The sequence below is a fragment of the Ictalurus furcatus genome, chromosome 26 (genome assembly GCF_023375685.1).
Source record: "Ictalurus furcatus strain D&B chromosome 26, Billie_1.0, whole genome shotgun sequence".
NCBI classification, from domain to species: domain Eukaryota; kingdom Metazoa; phylum Chordata; class Actinopteri; order Siluriformes; family Ictaluridae; genus Ictalurus; species Ictalurus furcatus.
The window spans coordinates 9,992,919-10,008,831 of record NC_071280.1 but is presented as its reverse complement, the minus strand read 5'-3'; the positions used below and the strand labels follow the sequence as shown (position 1 = coordinate 10,008,831).

At 42.9% G+C, this 15,913-nt stretch overlaps 1 protein-coding gene across 2 annotated transcripts in view; it reads left to right on the top strand.

The window, feature by feature from the left end:
• The window catches only part of LOC128601754 (vang-like protein 1), a 75,604-nt gene that overhangs the window by 35,598 nt on the left and 24,093 nt on the right, over positions 1-15,913 (top strand). For both annotated transcript variants that reach the window (XM_053615104.1, XM_053615103.1), the window contains exon 3: positions 7,017-7,146. In XM_053615104.1, the coding sequence (XP_053471079.1) occupies positions 7,017-7,146 (130 nt within the window). The remainder of the gene's footprint in view (positions 1-7,016; positions 7,147-15,913) is intronic.

Here is a 15,913-nt window from a genome sequence, read left to right as displayed (position 1 = left end):
TATTTCGTGAACGTTATTTAATTATGCACAAGTCATATTTGTTTATTGAAGCAATAGACTTTTGTTCTACCAACAGGACACATTATGGTCCAAGCTGACATTATTTCTAGGTCTTGTTTGAGAGCTATTGAGGTTTGGATGAATCGAAACCAATTTCAAGAGACTAAAAAAAAAAAAACTATAAGAAATCAATAATAAATCGGATCCTTAACTGTGATAAATCACCCCTGGGTGTCCCTGGGCCCCATTTTGAGAACCATGGCTCTAGTTGACAGCCTGATATACTGTAACTCGTGTCAAGAAGACACTCATGAAATAGGTGGAAGGAAACTGACCGTTTTATTGTTTCCATTTTTTCAATTATTTTATTATCGGTAAATATGTTGGGCGCACGGTGGCTTAGTGGTTAGCACGTTCGCCTCACACCTCCAGGGTCGGGGCCATGTGTGTGCGGAGTTTGCATGTTCTCCCTGTGCTATGGGTTCTCCCCGTTTCCTCCGGGTACTCCGGTTTCCTCCCCCAGTCCAAAGACATGCATGGTAGGTCTAAAGTGTCCATAGTGTATGAATGGGTGTGTGAGTGTGTATGTGATTGTGCCCTGCGATGGACTGGCACCCTGTCCAGGGTGTACCCCGCCTTGTGCCCGATGCTCCCTGTGATAGGCACAGGTTCCCCATGACCCTGAAAAGGAGTAAGTGGTAGAAGATGGATGGATGGATGTTCTCTTAGGTCGTACTCACACTTGGCCCCGTTGCCTTTTACCGTGCACGATTGTACCCCCTCCCCACTCCCCCGCTGGCCTGCACTCACGTTGCACTTAACGTTCCCGGCCTGGGCACGTTTACGTCATTGCGATGCTACTTTTTCTTTTGAAGACGGCAGGAAGAAAAGTGCTCTTGCGCACCACAGTGGAGTCCATCAGTGAAACTTTGTGGTTTATTTGGAGTCATTTGGGGCATGGTGACATACACCCCTCTCACATGCCTTCATCGTGCTGCACGAATCAGAAGATTTTTACGGAAGCAGTCGACGTCGAATTTGCAGCTTTACTCGCCGACTACATTTCCCGTCCATTAGCGAGGTGAGAACCAGACCCTTTATAAACCCACGTGTTCTGTTCAATGGAACAGTCGCGTCATAGATGTCATGTTTTCGAGTTCCGTGCTCGGCCACAGTTAACGATCACACTAGATGCGCATCATACCCGAGTCCAACTGAACGGCGCCCAGGCCCGCTTGAAGAGGAACAGAGCGATCACGCTAGTCAAACGAACTGGACTTTGGGGGTCAAACGTGCTCGGGCATGGTACAGATCGCCTAGTGCGAGTACACCCTGATATTCCGTACTTCTCCTCGTGCTGCATGTTGCTGTTCATGTCCTTCCCACACACTTACAGCTGCAAGTTGGCAAGGGCTCATTAAAAACAAAATTGAAATGCAGGATAACCAAGCAATTTTTCGGGAGGTTGGACGAAACCAGAGAATCCTCCGGAAACCCACACAGATAAGAGGAGAACATGCGCAGAAACTCCACTCAGACAGTAAGCCAAGCTCAGGATGAAACTCTGGGATCCTGGAGCTGTGAAGCAGCAATGCTGCCCGTTATTGGGTTAATTAGACAAATCCTAGATATTAACTGGTTCCAGAGCCGTCCACGCATATCATTATTTTCACTATGAAAGGCTAATACTGTTCCTAGAGCTTCAGCCTTAATCTGAGGAGGTTTATAATTCGAAGATATCAAGCTGAAAGGCATTTATTTGACCGGGATTTGTCCAGTTCTGTTGTAGACCCAGGGGCCATCTGTGTAATACTCCGATTTCACTAATTATATCAACACACTGAGTCACTAGGATCACTTTAATGTGGTTACATCCCAGTAAAATAGAATCATAAATTATTTATAGCGTCCTCATTTCCAACAACACTCTGCTTTATGTTGTAAAAGTTTTGGCTTTCGGTACTCTGCGGTATTCGAAGATTCGTACCCTGAACCTTAAACACTAAATGGTGCATTTCGAGAACAATAGGCCAAGTGGGGAAATTTGTAAACACAGCCAGGTGCTGGAGTTCCCCTCTGAGATTTCACAGGACGGGACTGCATTATTTTATTTTTTTTTCTTTTCACTCTCCAGATGATTTATGGTTCAGTGATTTTTGGAGCGCTGGAGTGAAAAACATTTCAGGTTTAGCGCAGGTAGGGGTGTGGTACACATAAGACAGAAACAGAGTATGTTTATTAGGGCGGTTCCACGCGTTCTAGTTATAACAGGTAGCTGGAGTCAAAGCAAGACAGGTAGAGTAATCATTATCATGAGCATGAGTATTTTTATAATCTCAACAGTCGGAGGCAGAAAATGTTCGCATTCCCGTGATCTGCACTGATGGGTTTTTTGTTTGTTTGTCGCAAACTGGATATCCATCCTTGAGGACAACCCCCTATTCTTTTTGGGATTACATTTACATGTATGGCATTTGGCAGACACCCTTATCCAGCGCGACTTGCATTTATCTCATTTACACATCTGAGCAGTTGAGGGTTAAGGGCCTTGGTCAAGGGCCCAACAGTGGCAGCTTGGCAGTGCTGGGGCTTAGTGCTTAAGGCTTTGGGTTACTGTTCGGAAGGTAGGGGGTTCAAGCCCCAGCACTGCCTCTCTGCTCTAGGGTCGCCATATCATGGCTGACCCTGTGCTCTGACCCCAGCTTCCTGACAGGCTGGGGTATGCGAAGAAAACAATTTCACTGTGCTCTACTGTATATGTGACCAATAAAGACTCATTCATTCATTCTTAACCGTTGAGCTGCTCAATCCCACACTGCCGATTTTAAATTTCTGAGATTTTCTCAGCTGTACGCGCGTGTGTGTGGAGCAAGCTGCTGAGACTGACAGGACATTGATGAGTAAAGGAGATGCACATGTGAGATTCTCCGTTCAGTTGTTGTCCCCGAAATACCGTTAAACAAATGTACATGGTAAACAAATAGATAAACAAATGCACACGGTATGATAACCGCCAATTTTCATACCGCGGTATATCGTCAAAACGGTATACCCCTGCAACCGTAATAACAGGACATATGTCTATTTGATCATGGTGAAGAGCTTTGACAGTGCTAGTATGATGCCATGACCCACTGCGTCTCACACTCGGAGCACTTCCTGCTTTTATTATCCATGTACACCATATAGCTTCTTTTTTCTTTCTCCAAATCCATATGTCCTTCATCTTTCTTACCGAGTTCATGAGTTTGAAGTCCTGTGCTGGGGAAAGGGAAGCGGGTGATAGAAATCACAACATTTAGAGCAGCGTGTCGGTCTAAACTTCAGGATATCCTCTATATACCCTGTTTATTTTTAGGGTTTATATAAAGCAGCCTCAGAATGCTTCCTCGCTGCGGGGGTTTCCATATTAACCGTTGTGTTTCCATATTCACCCAGGCCAGTCGAACACTCTAACTAGAGAATGTTTTCATTTACATAGTTATGCGGCACCGCATTATGTAACACGAGACGAAACGTCCTAACAAGTCCAGCGTCGTGCGGCTGCCAAACTGGATTGTGTGAAATTGTCCACTTTTTTTTCCAACAGATTTAAAGTGAAGACCTAGGAATTCACTTTCAGGATTTTCCTACGAAATGTTTGCCAGCTAAACCTTGGTCAGTTAGTATCGAGTGCTTTCTCTAAGGTTAATTCTTCACGTCAGCTGAAGCCTTAGCAAAGTTCATTCATATGAGGTGCTGATCTTTTATCATACGATCCATAAGTATCGTCATAGATACATTCTCAAGATATAGCTAAGAATATAATAAATACGTTTTTTTTTTTTTTCCTCTTTCACGTGTAACTGTTTCTAAGCCTTGGTGTTTTATACAATGTGTTTACTTACTTAGTCAATTTATTAGTCGCTTCATTTATACCTGCTTACACCGATCAACCATAACATTTAAACCATTGACAGGTGACGTGAATAACATTGATTATCTCGCTACAGTGGCACCTTTCCAGGGGTGGATATATTAGGCACAGTAAGTGAACAGTTAGTTCACAGAGTTGATGTGATGGAAGCAGGTAAAATGGGCAAGCGTGAGGATCTGAGCGACTTTGACTAGGGCCAAATTGTGATGGCTAGACGACTGGGTATGAGCATCTCCAAAACTGCAGGTCGTGTGGAGTGTTCCCGGTATGCAGTGGTTAGTACCTTCCAAAAGTGGTCCAAGGAAGGACAACCGGTGAACCAGCGACAGGGTCATGGGTGCCCAAGATTCATTAATGCACATTGGGAGCAAAGGCTAGCCGTCTGGTCCGATGCCCTAGAAGAGCTACTGTAGCACAGATTGCTGAAAAAGTTCATGCTGGCTCTGATAGAAAGGTGTCAGAACACACAGTGCATCACAGCTTGCTGCATATGGGGCAGAGTAACTACTGACCCCTGTCCACCACCGAAAGTACCTACAATGGGCATTTGAGCATCAGAACTAGACTATGGAGCAATGTAAGAAGGTCTGATGAATCACGTGCAGGATGCACTATGGGAAGAAGGCAAGCCGACGGAGGCAGTGCGATTCTCTGGACAATGTTTGCTGGTTAACCTTTAGTCCTGGCATTCATGACACATACCACCTACCTAAACATTACAGACCAAGGACACCCCTTCATGGCGGCGGTATTCCCTAATGGCAGTGGCCTCTTTCAGCAGGATAATGCACCCTGCAACACTCCAAAAATTGTTCAGGAATGGTTTGAGGAACATAAAGAGTTCAAGGTGTTGAATTGGCCTCCAAATTCCCCAGATCTCAGTCTGATCGAGCGTCTGTGGGATGTGCCGGACAAACAAGTCAGATGCATGGAGGCCCCACCTCGCAATTTACAGGACTTATAGGATCTGCTGCTGACGTCTTGGTGCCAGATACCACAGCACACCTTCAGAGGTCTTGTGGAGTCCATACCACAGTGTGTCAGAGCTGTTTTGGTAGCACAAGGGCGACCTACACAGTATTATGCAGGTGGTTTTAATGTTATGGCTGATAGGTGTATCTATTTATAATGTATATTTTATTCATCTTTTAGTGTGTTTTTGTTTTATTTTACTTTGACTTGTTTTGTAATGTTGATGTGCCTTTTCAATCTCAATCCCTCTCAGTTGTACATTACTTTGGTCAGCTTCAGCTGTTTTAAATGAGCTCTAGAAAGTTACTACTGGGGGATGCACAATTACACTGGCCACTTTAATAGGAACACCTGTACACCTGCTTATTCATCTAATTATAAAATCAGCCAAAAATGATGGACGCGTTGGAAAACATTGGAAAAAACTTTCGCCTGGTCGTTTTCCAATTTTCAGATCCCCAGTTTGGGTGAGTCTGTGTCCACTGTAGCCTCAGATTCCTGTTCTTGGCTGACAGGATTGGAACTTGATGAGGTCTTGATGTGCCTCAAGGTTCAGTATTTTGTGCCTTCTGAGATACTTTTCTGATCACCTTGGTTGTAAGGAGTTACTATAGCCTTCCTGACAGCTCGAACCTGTCTGGCCGTTCAATTCTGACCTCCCTCAATCACCAACCAGATATTTCATCCTGCAACAGCCACGCTGCGGTCAACGTCACGTTGGCGGAGATCACCTTTTTTCCCAATTCTGATGTTTGGCATGAGCATTAACTGAAGCTCTTAACCTGCATCTGCATGATTTTATGCATTGTGCTGCTGCCAAAGGATTTCAAATGTGGTCCTGATGACAGAAGGATTGCTTTATAAGAGACTTAAGAAAGAAAAAAAAAAGGGGGGGGCTACAACTGGGACTTTTTTTACTGTCGAGTTTACTAGCTGGTCATTAAGGAAAGGTAGGCATTTCAGCCATGCCATTATGATGGAGCAGGTGATGGCAGGTTTGTCATCCCTGTTGCATTTCCCACTTTATCAAGTTTGAACAGCTGCTTGCTTTCTGTGTATCTCTGTCTGTGTGTTTGTGCTGATGCAGTGAGTAAATTAATCAATTCAAAAGTCAAGCACATTAGGATTATGGCTGCTTTGGCTGTCTGCATAGTTTGCATTCTTGTGTATCTTGGCTTAAACACGCCATGTTTGTGTGTGAATGGGGGGGAAAAAAATGGATTTGCACAGCAAGCAATGATAAAGAACCAGACGAAAACCAGACAGCTATAGATGCCGTTTCAGCCCTTTAACCAGCCACTGTTCTAGTCGACTTTCACAATGGTAGCTATTCAGTACAGTGTGATTTCCTCCCAACAGCAATCCTACACTACTGCATCAACAACGGAACAGTTCCACTGAAGATGTTCACATTCCTAACAGCGCATGCATTCTTTTAGCCACTGATTAGCATTATAATTGACAATACCAACATTGCAAGCACTGAACAATACCGAATACTGAACAGTCACAGCCTTACGGATGTGTCAATACAAAACAAAAATTCATTCCAGTTGGTTTACCGTTTGTACAGAACCGGCATTTAATGATGCGTCAATGTGCAGGAAAGACGTCAACATCCTTTCATCCATCGATCCATCGTCCAGATCACTTATCATACACAGGGTCATGGGGGAGCCTGGAGTCGATCTCAGGGAACTCGGGGCACAAGGTAGCGTACACCCTGGACGAGGTGCCGACCCATCACAGGGCACAATCACACACCCATTCACACACGACGGACCGTTTGGAAATACCACTTAGCCTACAACGGATGTCTTTGGACTGGGGGAGGAAAGCGGAGTACCGGGAGGAAACCCCCGAAGCCTACAACGTGGAAACCCCACGCACACAGGGTGGAGGCGGGATTCGAACCCCCAACCCGAGGCAAACGTGCTAACCATCAGCGTAGGAATCAAATCACAGCTCAGAAGTCATGTCATGCGGACTTTGCATAACTGTGAAGACTTACAAGCAGTTCATTCTGTCAGCCATCAAATAGCTTCATCTGATAACTCATCTAATAAATGAATATTGTTAGCCACTTAATAGATTCACATTCTAACGGTGTTTATTTATTTATTTTCAGAGAGCGCAGCAGAGAACGACACAAGTCTCGCAGTAAAGACAGCAGTCGCTCGGAGAAGTCCGTCACCATCAACGCTCCTCCTGCAGAGCCCCTGTTGGGAGACCAGTCCATGCGAGGAGATGAAACACAGGTGAGGGATAGAATCTGGAGATTTAGACCTATACTCTGCAGGTTACACCAGCAGGGAACTAAAGAAATGAGCTGTTTGTTCTACTTCCTCCGTCATCTCTGGCTCGTCTCCAGACGGTTCAGAATGCAGCTGCAAGGCTGTTAACCAGGGCAAAGAAATGTGATCGCGTCACCCCAATTTTACTCTCGCTCCATTGGCTCCCGCTCCATTTTAGGATCCAGTTTAAGATTCTGTTGTTTGTCGTTAAAACTCTTAATGATCAAGCTCCTTCTTATCTCAAATATCTTCACACCACATTCATCGAACAGATTTTTAAGATCTTCTGTATGTCCCTCGATCCTGTTTAAAAACTAAGGGGGGATAGAGCTTTTTCAGTTCGCCGCCCCTCGTGTATGGAATCAATTGCCACTGGACATCCGTCTTGTACCCTCAATCAACAACTTTAAAAAGAGGCTGAAAACATATATGTTGAAAACGTTTTAATCTATTTTTTTATTATTGTCTATAGTCTGTCTTTATTTGGTTTTATTCTGTTTTCTATTTTACTCTTCTTTACTCTGTTCAGCACTTTGGTCCGCTTTGCTGTGTTAAATGTGCTTTCTAAATAAAATTGACATACTTACACTTGCACAGTTGTGTATGATTGCAGAATACTCTTTAAGAACATGTAAGAGTTCCTTCAAAAGAAGGCTTTAGGGTTCTCAGTGGAACAGCGTAATATCCAGACATGTGTCTGCTACCAGGAACTGTTTGTTTCATCAGATATCAAAAACGAATTGGAACCAAGCGGGATTTCTTAAGCTAGATCATGCTTCAGTAAAATAAGAAGAATGTAAGAAAGCCGTATTGATGATGGGAAATGCACAATGCTCCTGTTAGCACTTCAGTACAGTTTCAGTTGTTGTTTTTTTTTTTGTTTGTTTTTGTTTTGTTTTTTTTAAACGAAGCAAAAGCAAACAGTATAATGAGATTTATTTCAGTTTCTTGTATGGATTTTGAAACTCGTTAAACACAGTGAATATGAATAAAATAGTGTTTGTGGGTAATTGTGCGATGAAACTCTCGTTTGAGTCGGATTTCTGGACTCGAGCATAACGACAGGCTGAGTCAGATTCAGGAAGGGAGATGAAGGAACTGAGGTATTTGGCCTGCAATTATAACGATGTGGTTCATTTCAGTCTCCTCTCCCACAGACGAGTGAATGGATAGGTGAAGATCTGCAGAGGAGAGCCAAGTGTTCCTTTTTCTTTTTTTCCAACTGTTTATATAATTATCACTGCTTATATCATTATAATTAGATCCATTACAGGAACAGAAGTTTCAGTACAGTAACGTCACCATCATCATGTCATTAACCCCCATCCCTTTTCTCTCTCAATCTTACTGTCGCTGTCTGTGTCTGTATGTTTCTCTATCCCTCTCTGTCTGTATCTCTGTCTCTGTTTCTCTCTCTCTGTCTGTATGTTTCTCTACCCCTCTCTCTCTGTATCTCTGTCTCTGTTTCTCTCTCTCTGTCTGTATGTTTCTCTATCCCTCTCTCTCTTTCTCTCTCTCTGTCTGTATGTTCCTCTATCCCTCTCTCTCTGTTTCTCCCTCTCTGTCTGTATGTTTTTCTATCCCTCTCTCTCTGTATCTCTCTCTCTCTCTGTATGTTTCTCTATCGCTCTTTCTCTCTCTGTATGTTTCTCTATCTCTCTTTCTCTCTCTGTATGTTTCTCTCTCTCTTTCTCTTTCTCTCTCTGTCTGTATGTTTCTATATCCCTCTCTCTCTCTGTATGTTTCTCTATCTCTCTTTCTCTGTATCTCTCTCTCTGTATGTTTCTCTATCCCTCTCTTTGTATCTCTCTCTCTCTGTATGTTTCTCTATCTCTCTTTCTCTCTCTCTGTCTGTTTCTCTCTCTCTCTTTCTCTCTCTCTGTCTGTATGTTTCTCTATCCCTCTCTCTCTGTATCTCTCTCTGTCTGTTTCTTTCTCTCTCTGTCTGTATGTCTCTCTCTCTCTCTCTCTCTCTCTCTCTCTCTCTCTCTCTCTCTCTCTCTGTATGTTTATCATGGCACAAACAAAGGAGATTTCTGAGGACCTCAGAAAAAGATTTGTTGATGCTCATCAGGCTGGAAAAGGAAAGGAAAACAGCAGAACTGTATCCCATCTGTGAAACATGGTGGTGGTAGTATCATGGTTTAGGGCTGTTTTGCTGCATCTGAGCCAGGACGACTCGCCATCATTGATGGAACAATGAATTTTGAATTATACCGGCGATTTCTAAAGGAAAATGTCAGGACATCTGTCTGTGAACTGAATCTCAAGAGAAAGTGGGTCATGCAGCAAGTCAATAATGCTCAGCACACGAGTCGTTCTACTAAATTACGGTTAGAGAAGAATAAAGTTAATGTTGTGGAATGGCCAAGTCAAAGTCCTGATCTTAATCCAATAGAAATGTTGTGGAAGGACCTGAAGCAAGCAGTTCATGTGAGGAAACCCACCAACATCCCAGAGTTGAAGCTGTTCTGTACTGAGGAACGGGCTGAAATTCCTCCAAGCAGATGTACAGGACTGATCAACAGTACCGGAAATGTTTAGTTCCAGTTAATGCTGCACAAGGGGGTCACACCAGATACTGAAAGCAAAGGTTCACATACTTTCACCACTCACAGATATGTAATATTGGATCACTTTCCTCAATAAATAAATGACCAAGTATAATATTTTTATCTAATTTGTTTAACTGGGTTCTCTTTGTCTAGATTTAGGACCGTGTCGAAAATCTGATGTTGTTTTAGGTCTTCTCTGTATCTCTCTTTGTTTGTATCTCTCTCTCACTCTCTCTGACCTACTTTGTGGACGCGGCTTGAGTGGTGAAGGTAGTGAGCAGACATACGGAATAATATTGATGTGTGTCACAGAGAGGGGAATGTGAGTGCGTCAGTGAAGACAAAGTGCTGCGTATGGCTTTGTATGGAGGAAATGAATGCAGTTCCTACACTCGCACAGACGAGGTGTCTGTTTCACTGAAGCTCTCTGTAAAGACGATGAGTGATGGATTCCCCGCTTCCTCAGAGTGGTTCTTCATTGGCTCCTGTGTGTGATTTTTGTACGAGTGTTTTCAACATCCAGTCAGCTGCTTGTTGCTGTTAATAATAATGAGGCTGGTCAGAAATGCCTCCTGTGATGTAGTTGTGCTAGTATCAATATCGTGTCATCATACTGAACAGCTCTAGTGTGTGTAAGTTCACTGTTAATGAAGGACTGTAGCTCTGCACGTGTGTGTGTGTGTGAGTGAGAGCGAGAGAGCAGCTGTAGAGCTTCAGCCTGGGTCTTGCTTCAAATCTCAAGACCAGTGCTAACACTCTGAATCTTTCTCTCATAAGGAATGAATATTCAATGACTCTTGAGGCTATATTATAATAAAATCATATATTATAAGTGAATGCCAAAGCAACGCTTGCATACCTTATTAATACATTCATGTTTCCTTACACACATGCCCAGTTATTTTTTCATCATTTAAACAGATTGCTCCAGAGGATCATTTTTTTTCACTCGTAGAACTGGAAGACCTGGAACGTGGTGGAGAGGGAAAGAAGAGAAAATGAAGCGAATGTTCTAGAAATATTAGTGAGGTCCTGGAAAAGTGTAAAAACAAGGGATGCGACTGGGATCACACATTTTCTCCGGACAACGGATATTAAATTCATAAAACTATAAGATCAGACCGATTCACTGTCTAGATCTGAAATGTGCATCCGCTGTGGTTTTTGAATGAACCTTGTGATATGGTAATCATTGGTTGAAGAATGCATTGTGTGTGTGTGTGTGTGTGTGTGTGCCTGTGCCTGTGTCTGTGTTTTAGTCAGCCAGTAAGTCATTAGACCTTGTCATTGTTGACTTAATAAGGATGTCTGCAGACATGAGTCATTCCAAGATGATCTTCCGTGAGCAGCAGCTGTTTGTAGAAGTCATGCAAAATGTCCTGGAAACGTTCTGTATGGAGGAACGGTCTCAGATCCTTTGCCATGTATTCTCCAACCTCATCAGGCGTTACAGGAGAAGACTCCGAGCTTGTCACGTAATCCATGTAATGGAGGTTGAGGACGGATGCAAATGCAGATGAGAGCTTTTAATAACAGAGGCAGGCAGACAAATCCAAATCATGAGACGATATCCTGGTCAGAAACGGGCAATGGGTCAGGCGATTGGCAAACAGGTATAAACTGGGCAAGGCAAGAATCGAGAACAAGAAACAAGATCAAAGACCATGAAACAAAACGAGGAACAGGGTACAAACGCTTGGTATGGTGATAACACGCAATACTTCGCAAAGAGTGGAGGCCTCGAACTACCTCTTTTAAACTGTGTGTGTGAGATTGGATGCAGGTGTGAGGGATTAGAATGATTGTGAGTGTTCTGGGTATTGCGGTCCGTGGCGGCCATGTTTGTAGGCCGCAATGCAGGATGGGAAATGTAGTCACTGGTTTACTGCGATATGACAGAGCTGTTATCCTGGCAAAGGGAGCTAGAACAAAGTGTTGACTAAAAGGGTGCCAATAATTATTGCACACCTATATTTAACAAAGATTTTTATTTTTTTTTGATAAACCTGTGATGTTTGATATCCATGAGAGCAGAGTATTTTTGTGAATTTATTTGAACAAACTATCAAAAGGTTAAACAATGAAGACGATTTCTCACAGCCACCTTTGCTCATATTTACCGAGGGTGCCATTATTAATGGAGGGCACTGTGTATGATACAGTATAGTCGCATGAAAACGTGAATTTCATATGTTCAAGCAGCAAAACTGCAATGTTTCTGTGTCAGTTTGAAATCTTTTATAGTGAATATAGTGTCAGCTGAGCGAAAGTTCTTACCCGGTTGTGATAAATGATGAAATGTCGTAGTTGGTTGTCAATGACGATTTTTCGTACTGTAGTGTTGTACTGTATATTGGTGAAGGTCATTAACTCGTGACACGCTGCATGCTGTGTGAGGTCAGGCACCGGGCAGCAGTGACAGCTGCACCCTACGTCATATTCCCAGCATGCAGCATGTCAGACAGGCGGACACTGTAGGCTGTAACTAGGTTGTGTGTTTGTAATTATTGTAGCTAATACAATGTCGACTGGAAGACGGTCCAAATGTGAGGGACCTTTTTTTTTCTTTCTCCAGCGGAGACGAGATGAGATTCCCATCCAAATGTTCAGAGCCAGCACGCTCAAACGCAAACGCTGATTTGTAGGTACTGTTATGCAAATATACTGAAGCATGTACATCATCAAACCAGTTAGGGGGTGAATACAGCACACACTCTGTGAGAGTGTATTAGAAATAATAGTTTTAGTCTTGGCGTGTATAGAAATTCCACTTTTTCAAAAAAAAAAAACCAAACAGTTAGTTAGTGTACATACGTTTATGGCCTGGACATGGTGGTTTAGTGGTTAACCTCGCACCTCTGGGATTGAGGGTTCGAATCGCACCACTGCCCTGTGTACATGGAGTTTGAATTTTCTTCCTGTGCTGATTGGCCTTTCCAAATTGTGAAAATGTTGGCACCCCATCCCGGGAATCCCCCACCCTGTGCCTGCCCAGAGGTCTGCGGGATAGACTCCAGGCTTCCCCGCAACCCTGTGTAGGATAAGCAATATGGAAAATGGACGGGTGGAAGTTTACGGCATAACGTTAAATTGGGATGAAGCCGCTAGGAATTCTGTTCCCGATGTCCTGATTTGGTTTCCATGGTTTTGCATTTTTGGTTTTAGCATACTTGCATTGGTCCAAGCATGAAAGCTGCAGCAATTAATCGAGTGTTTCCTTATTAGGGGTCCAAACACTCACTGACTACGTTTACATGGACAGCAGTAATCTAATTAATGACCTTATTCTGAATAAGACAATATTGTGATTAAGGTGTTTACATGAGTTACTTTTAGAATATTCCTTTCGTGTACCCGTTTTACATGTTATGGAACATAGATCGATTAACAGCACACGCCATTACGTCACCGCGCCACGCCGTCCGACGTCCCTCCAGAATTTCACGTATCAACATCCAGCTTGTCTTCGTTATGGAACCGTATACAGTTTTGGGTGTTTCATTTTACGAAAGCTTCAAGTGCAGGTAATTATTTGTCATGCCGTACGTGCAAATAGACGACTGCTTGAAGCCGTGGGCTGCGTCCCAAACCGTGCACTTACCTACTATATAGTAGCCGAGATGCATGTATTTCTCCTACTATACAGTAGGTAAGTACGCGGTTCGGGACGCAGCCGTGCTCTTGTTTGCCGTCAAACAGTTGAGTACTGCCGTGTGTGTACGTGTCCTGTCGCAAAATGCGGTGAAAACTCCCACACGACGTTAATAGTGTGATTAAGGTGTGTACATGTCTGTAATACACTTCCATAATGCGACTAAAACAGGAGTACTCCACATGTCTTAATTCGATTGGTGTTTACTTCGAGTATGATTTTAATTCGATTAAGATCACCAATAATGGTAGTATCTTAATCAGAGTAGTAATCGGGTTAATATCGGATTGTTATTGTCCATGTAAACGTACTGACTGTGTACCTCATGTTGATGTTATATTTACTGATTACTGGCCCCAAATCAAAATTTTCAACCCGCTGTTGTTTTCTTGCAAGGGGTCCAAGCACTAAAATACTTAAACGTTTCCGACATAGGCGACCAATCACCATCTCTATTTTATGTTAAAGGTCCAAATACCACATTTGCACGGAAACAAAGTCTTGCCTGTTCTCTCTGCTTTATCTTTTCCTAGCTGGGGTCCAAGGCTCAAAGATGCAGTTGAGCTATAATGAGCGGATGATTTAATAATAGCGGACAGGCGTGTCTCAACGGTTAAGGCTCGGGGGGGTATATGTGACAAATAAAGGCGGCTTCTTCTAGTGGTCCAAGCACAAACAGTGCAGCAGATCTGTAATTTCTACAGTATGTGATGTGCTGCAAGATATTTAGGTTTGCTTAGTAATATCATAATAGCAGTGCCAAGTATAAAAACAAGCATAAATGTCTATGAAATCTTATGCTATATTTTAGTTTTACTATAGTTACGGAAAAGTTTAAGACCAACATGTCCTCCTACTCCCCTCCCCCACAAGATTTAGGCTTGCTTTTTCATTCAGGTTTCTTTATTCACCTTTTCAAAATTCACATAAAGGTGCTGGATGGCAAACCTCATACAGAGAGCAAGCTCCATTCTGAAGATATTTGCTATAATGTAATATAATATAACAGGCATCCACGTGACTTGTAATTGGTTGATGATGATGTTAGCCATCTCTCAGAGGGGAAAGGATGGTTTGTATGATGGACACACACACACACACACACACTCTCTCACTCACTTTCTTTCCCACTCAGCCGTCCCATGCGACCCGTCCACTGAAAGCCCTCGCAGTAACTCGCCGCGCCGCACTCCTCACGGCATTATATGATGGCAGATATTTTTACTTGTACTCTAAAAAGCAGTACATCCAGCACTCGCTTCACAAAACGCATTCGTTCGTTCGTCACGTCGGAGAAAGGCCGCTTCTCGCAGCGCTAAAACACACGCGAACACACTCTGGGCTTCACAGTGATGGAAGAGCCGGTGTTAGAACGTGAACCTGCGACGCAGGAGCTGAGCTCACCGCCATCTGAGCCTCAGGAGGTAGGACACACCCACACCCACACACACACACTCGGTGGTATGCACCAGTGCAAGATGTTATCTTAGATGCCGGATCTCTGCGAGGCACGTCGGCTCCTGAGAACCCTGACCTCAAACAAGAACATTACGGCCATTTTTATGCTCCGGAAGCGATTTCCTGTGGCAGCTCGAGCCAGACGGACTGCAATAATGTGTGCGTTGTTCAGAGTTCCAGCCATGTTGTAAGGGGGTAATTAGTTTCGTCACTGCATCAGAAGAACACGTCCAAATAACCACATGTTTGTGATGTAAAACTATGCAGAAGGACTCTTGGGATTTTTAGGATTCCTCAGATGCCTGTAGGAAATGTTTATATAGTTTGCGCTTTTAATATTTCTCAGTTGTTAAAGACCCGCACTTAGCTTCTTTCTTTCTTTGTCATGCCTGAAGTCATCTTATTTTGATTAAAGACCTCTACACTTGATCGTATACAGTACCTTGACTGTATTGACTTGGATTTTTATGAGTTTATTTTCTCCAATCATTTTGTTTCATTCAGTCTCCATGTAAATGTAGTATATGTGAGCAAGCCTTTAGAGTCCCTTTTCTTTCTTTCTTTCTTTCTTTTCTTTTTTTTTTTAAAGCTTCCTTGCTTATCTTAGTGGAGATATTTTGTGAAGCAAATTGCTGTTTTCCGGCAGAAGTAAAAGCAGCCATTTTTTTCCGCTTCACTCTCCATTCTTTGTGATGTATATGTGTGTGCATGTGGAGTGCCTCTATTACACTTCTGAGCAAGGATTCTTGCACATTACATGTAGTCAGCATTATGTGTGTTGGGTATGTTATGTTTTACAGATATTCTTCATTATGACAAAGTAAGAAAATGGATACTGTACAGTGCCCTCAATTAATATTGGCACCCTTTGTAAATATGAGCAAAGACGGCTGTGAAAAATCGTCTTTATGGTTTAACCTTTTGATCTTTTTGTTTAAAAAATTCACAAAAATACTCTGCTCTCATGGATATCAAACAATTTCAAACACAACACAGGTTTATCCAAAAAAAATCATCTTTGTTAAATATAGGTGTGCAATTATTGGCACCCTTTTAGTCAATACTT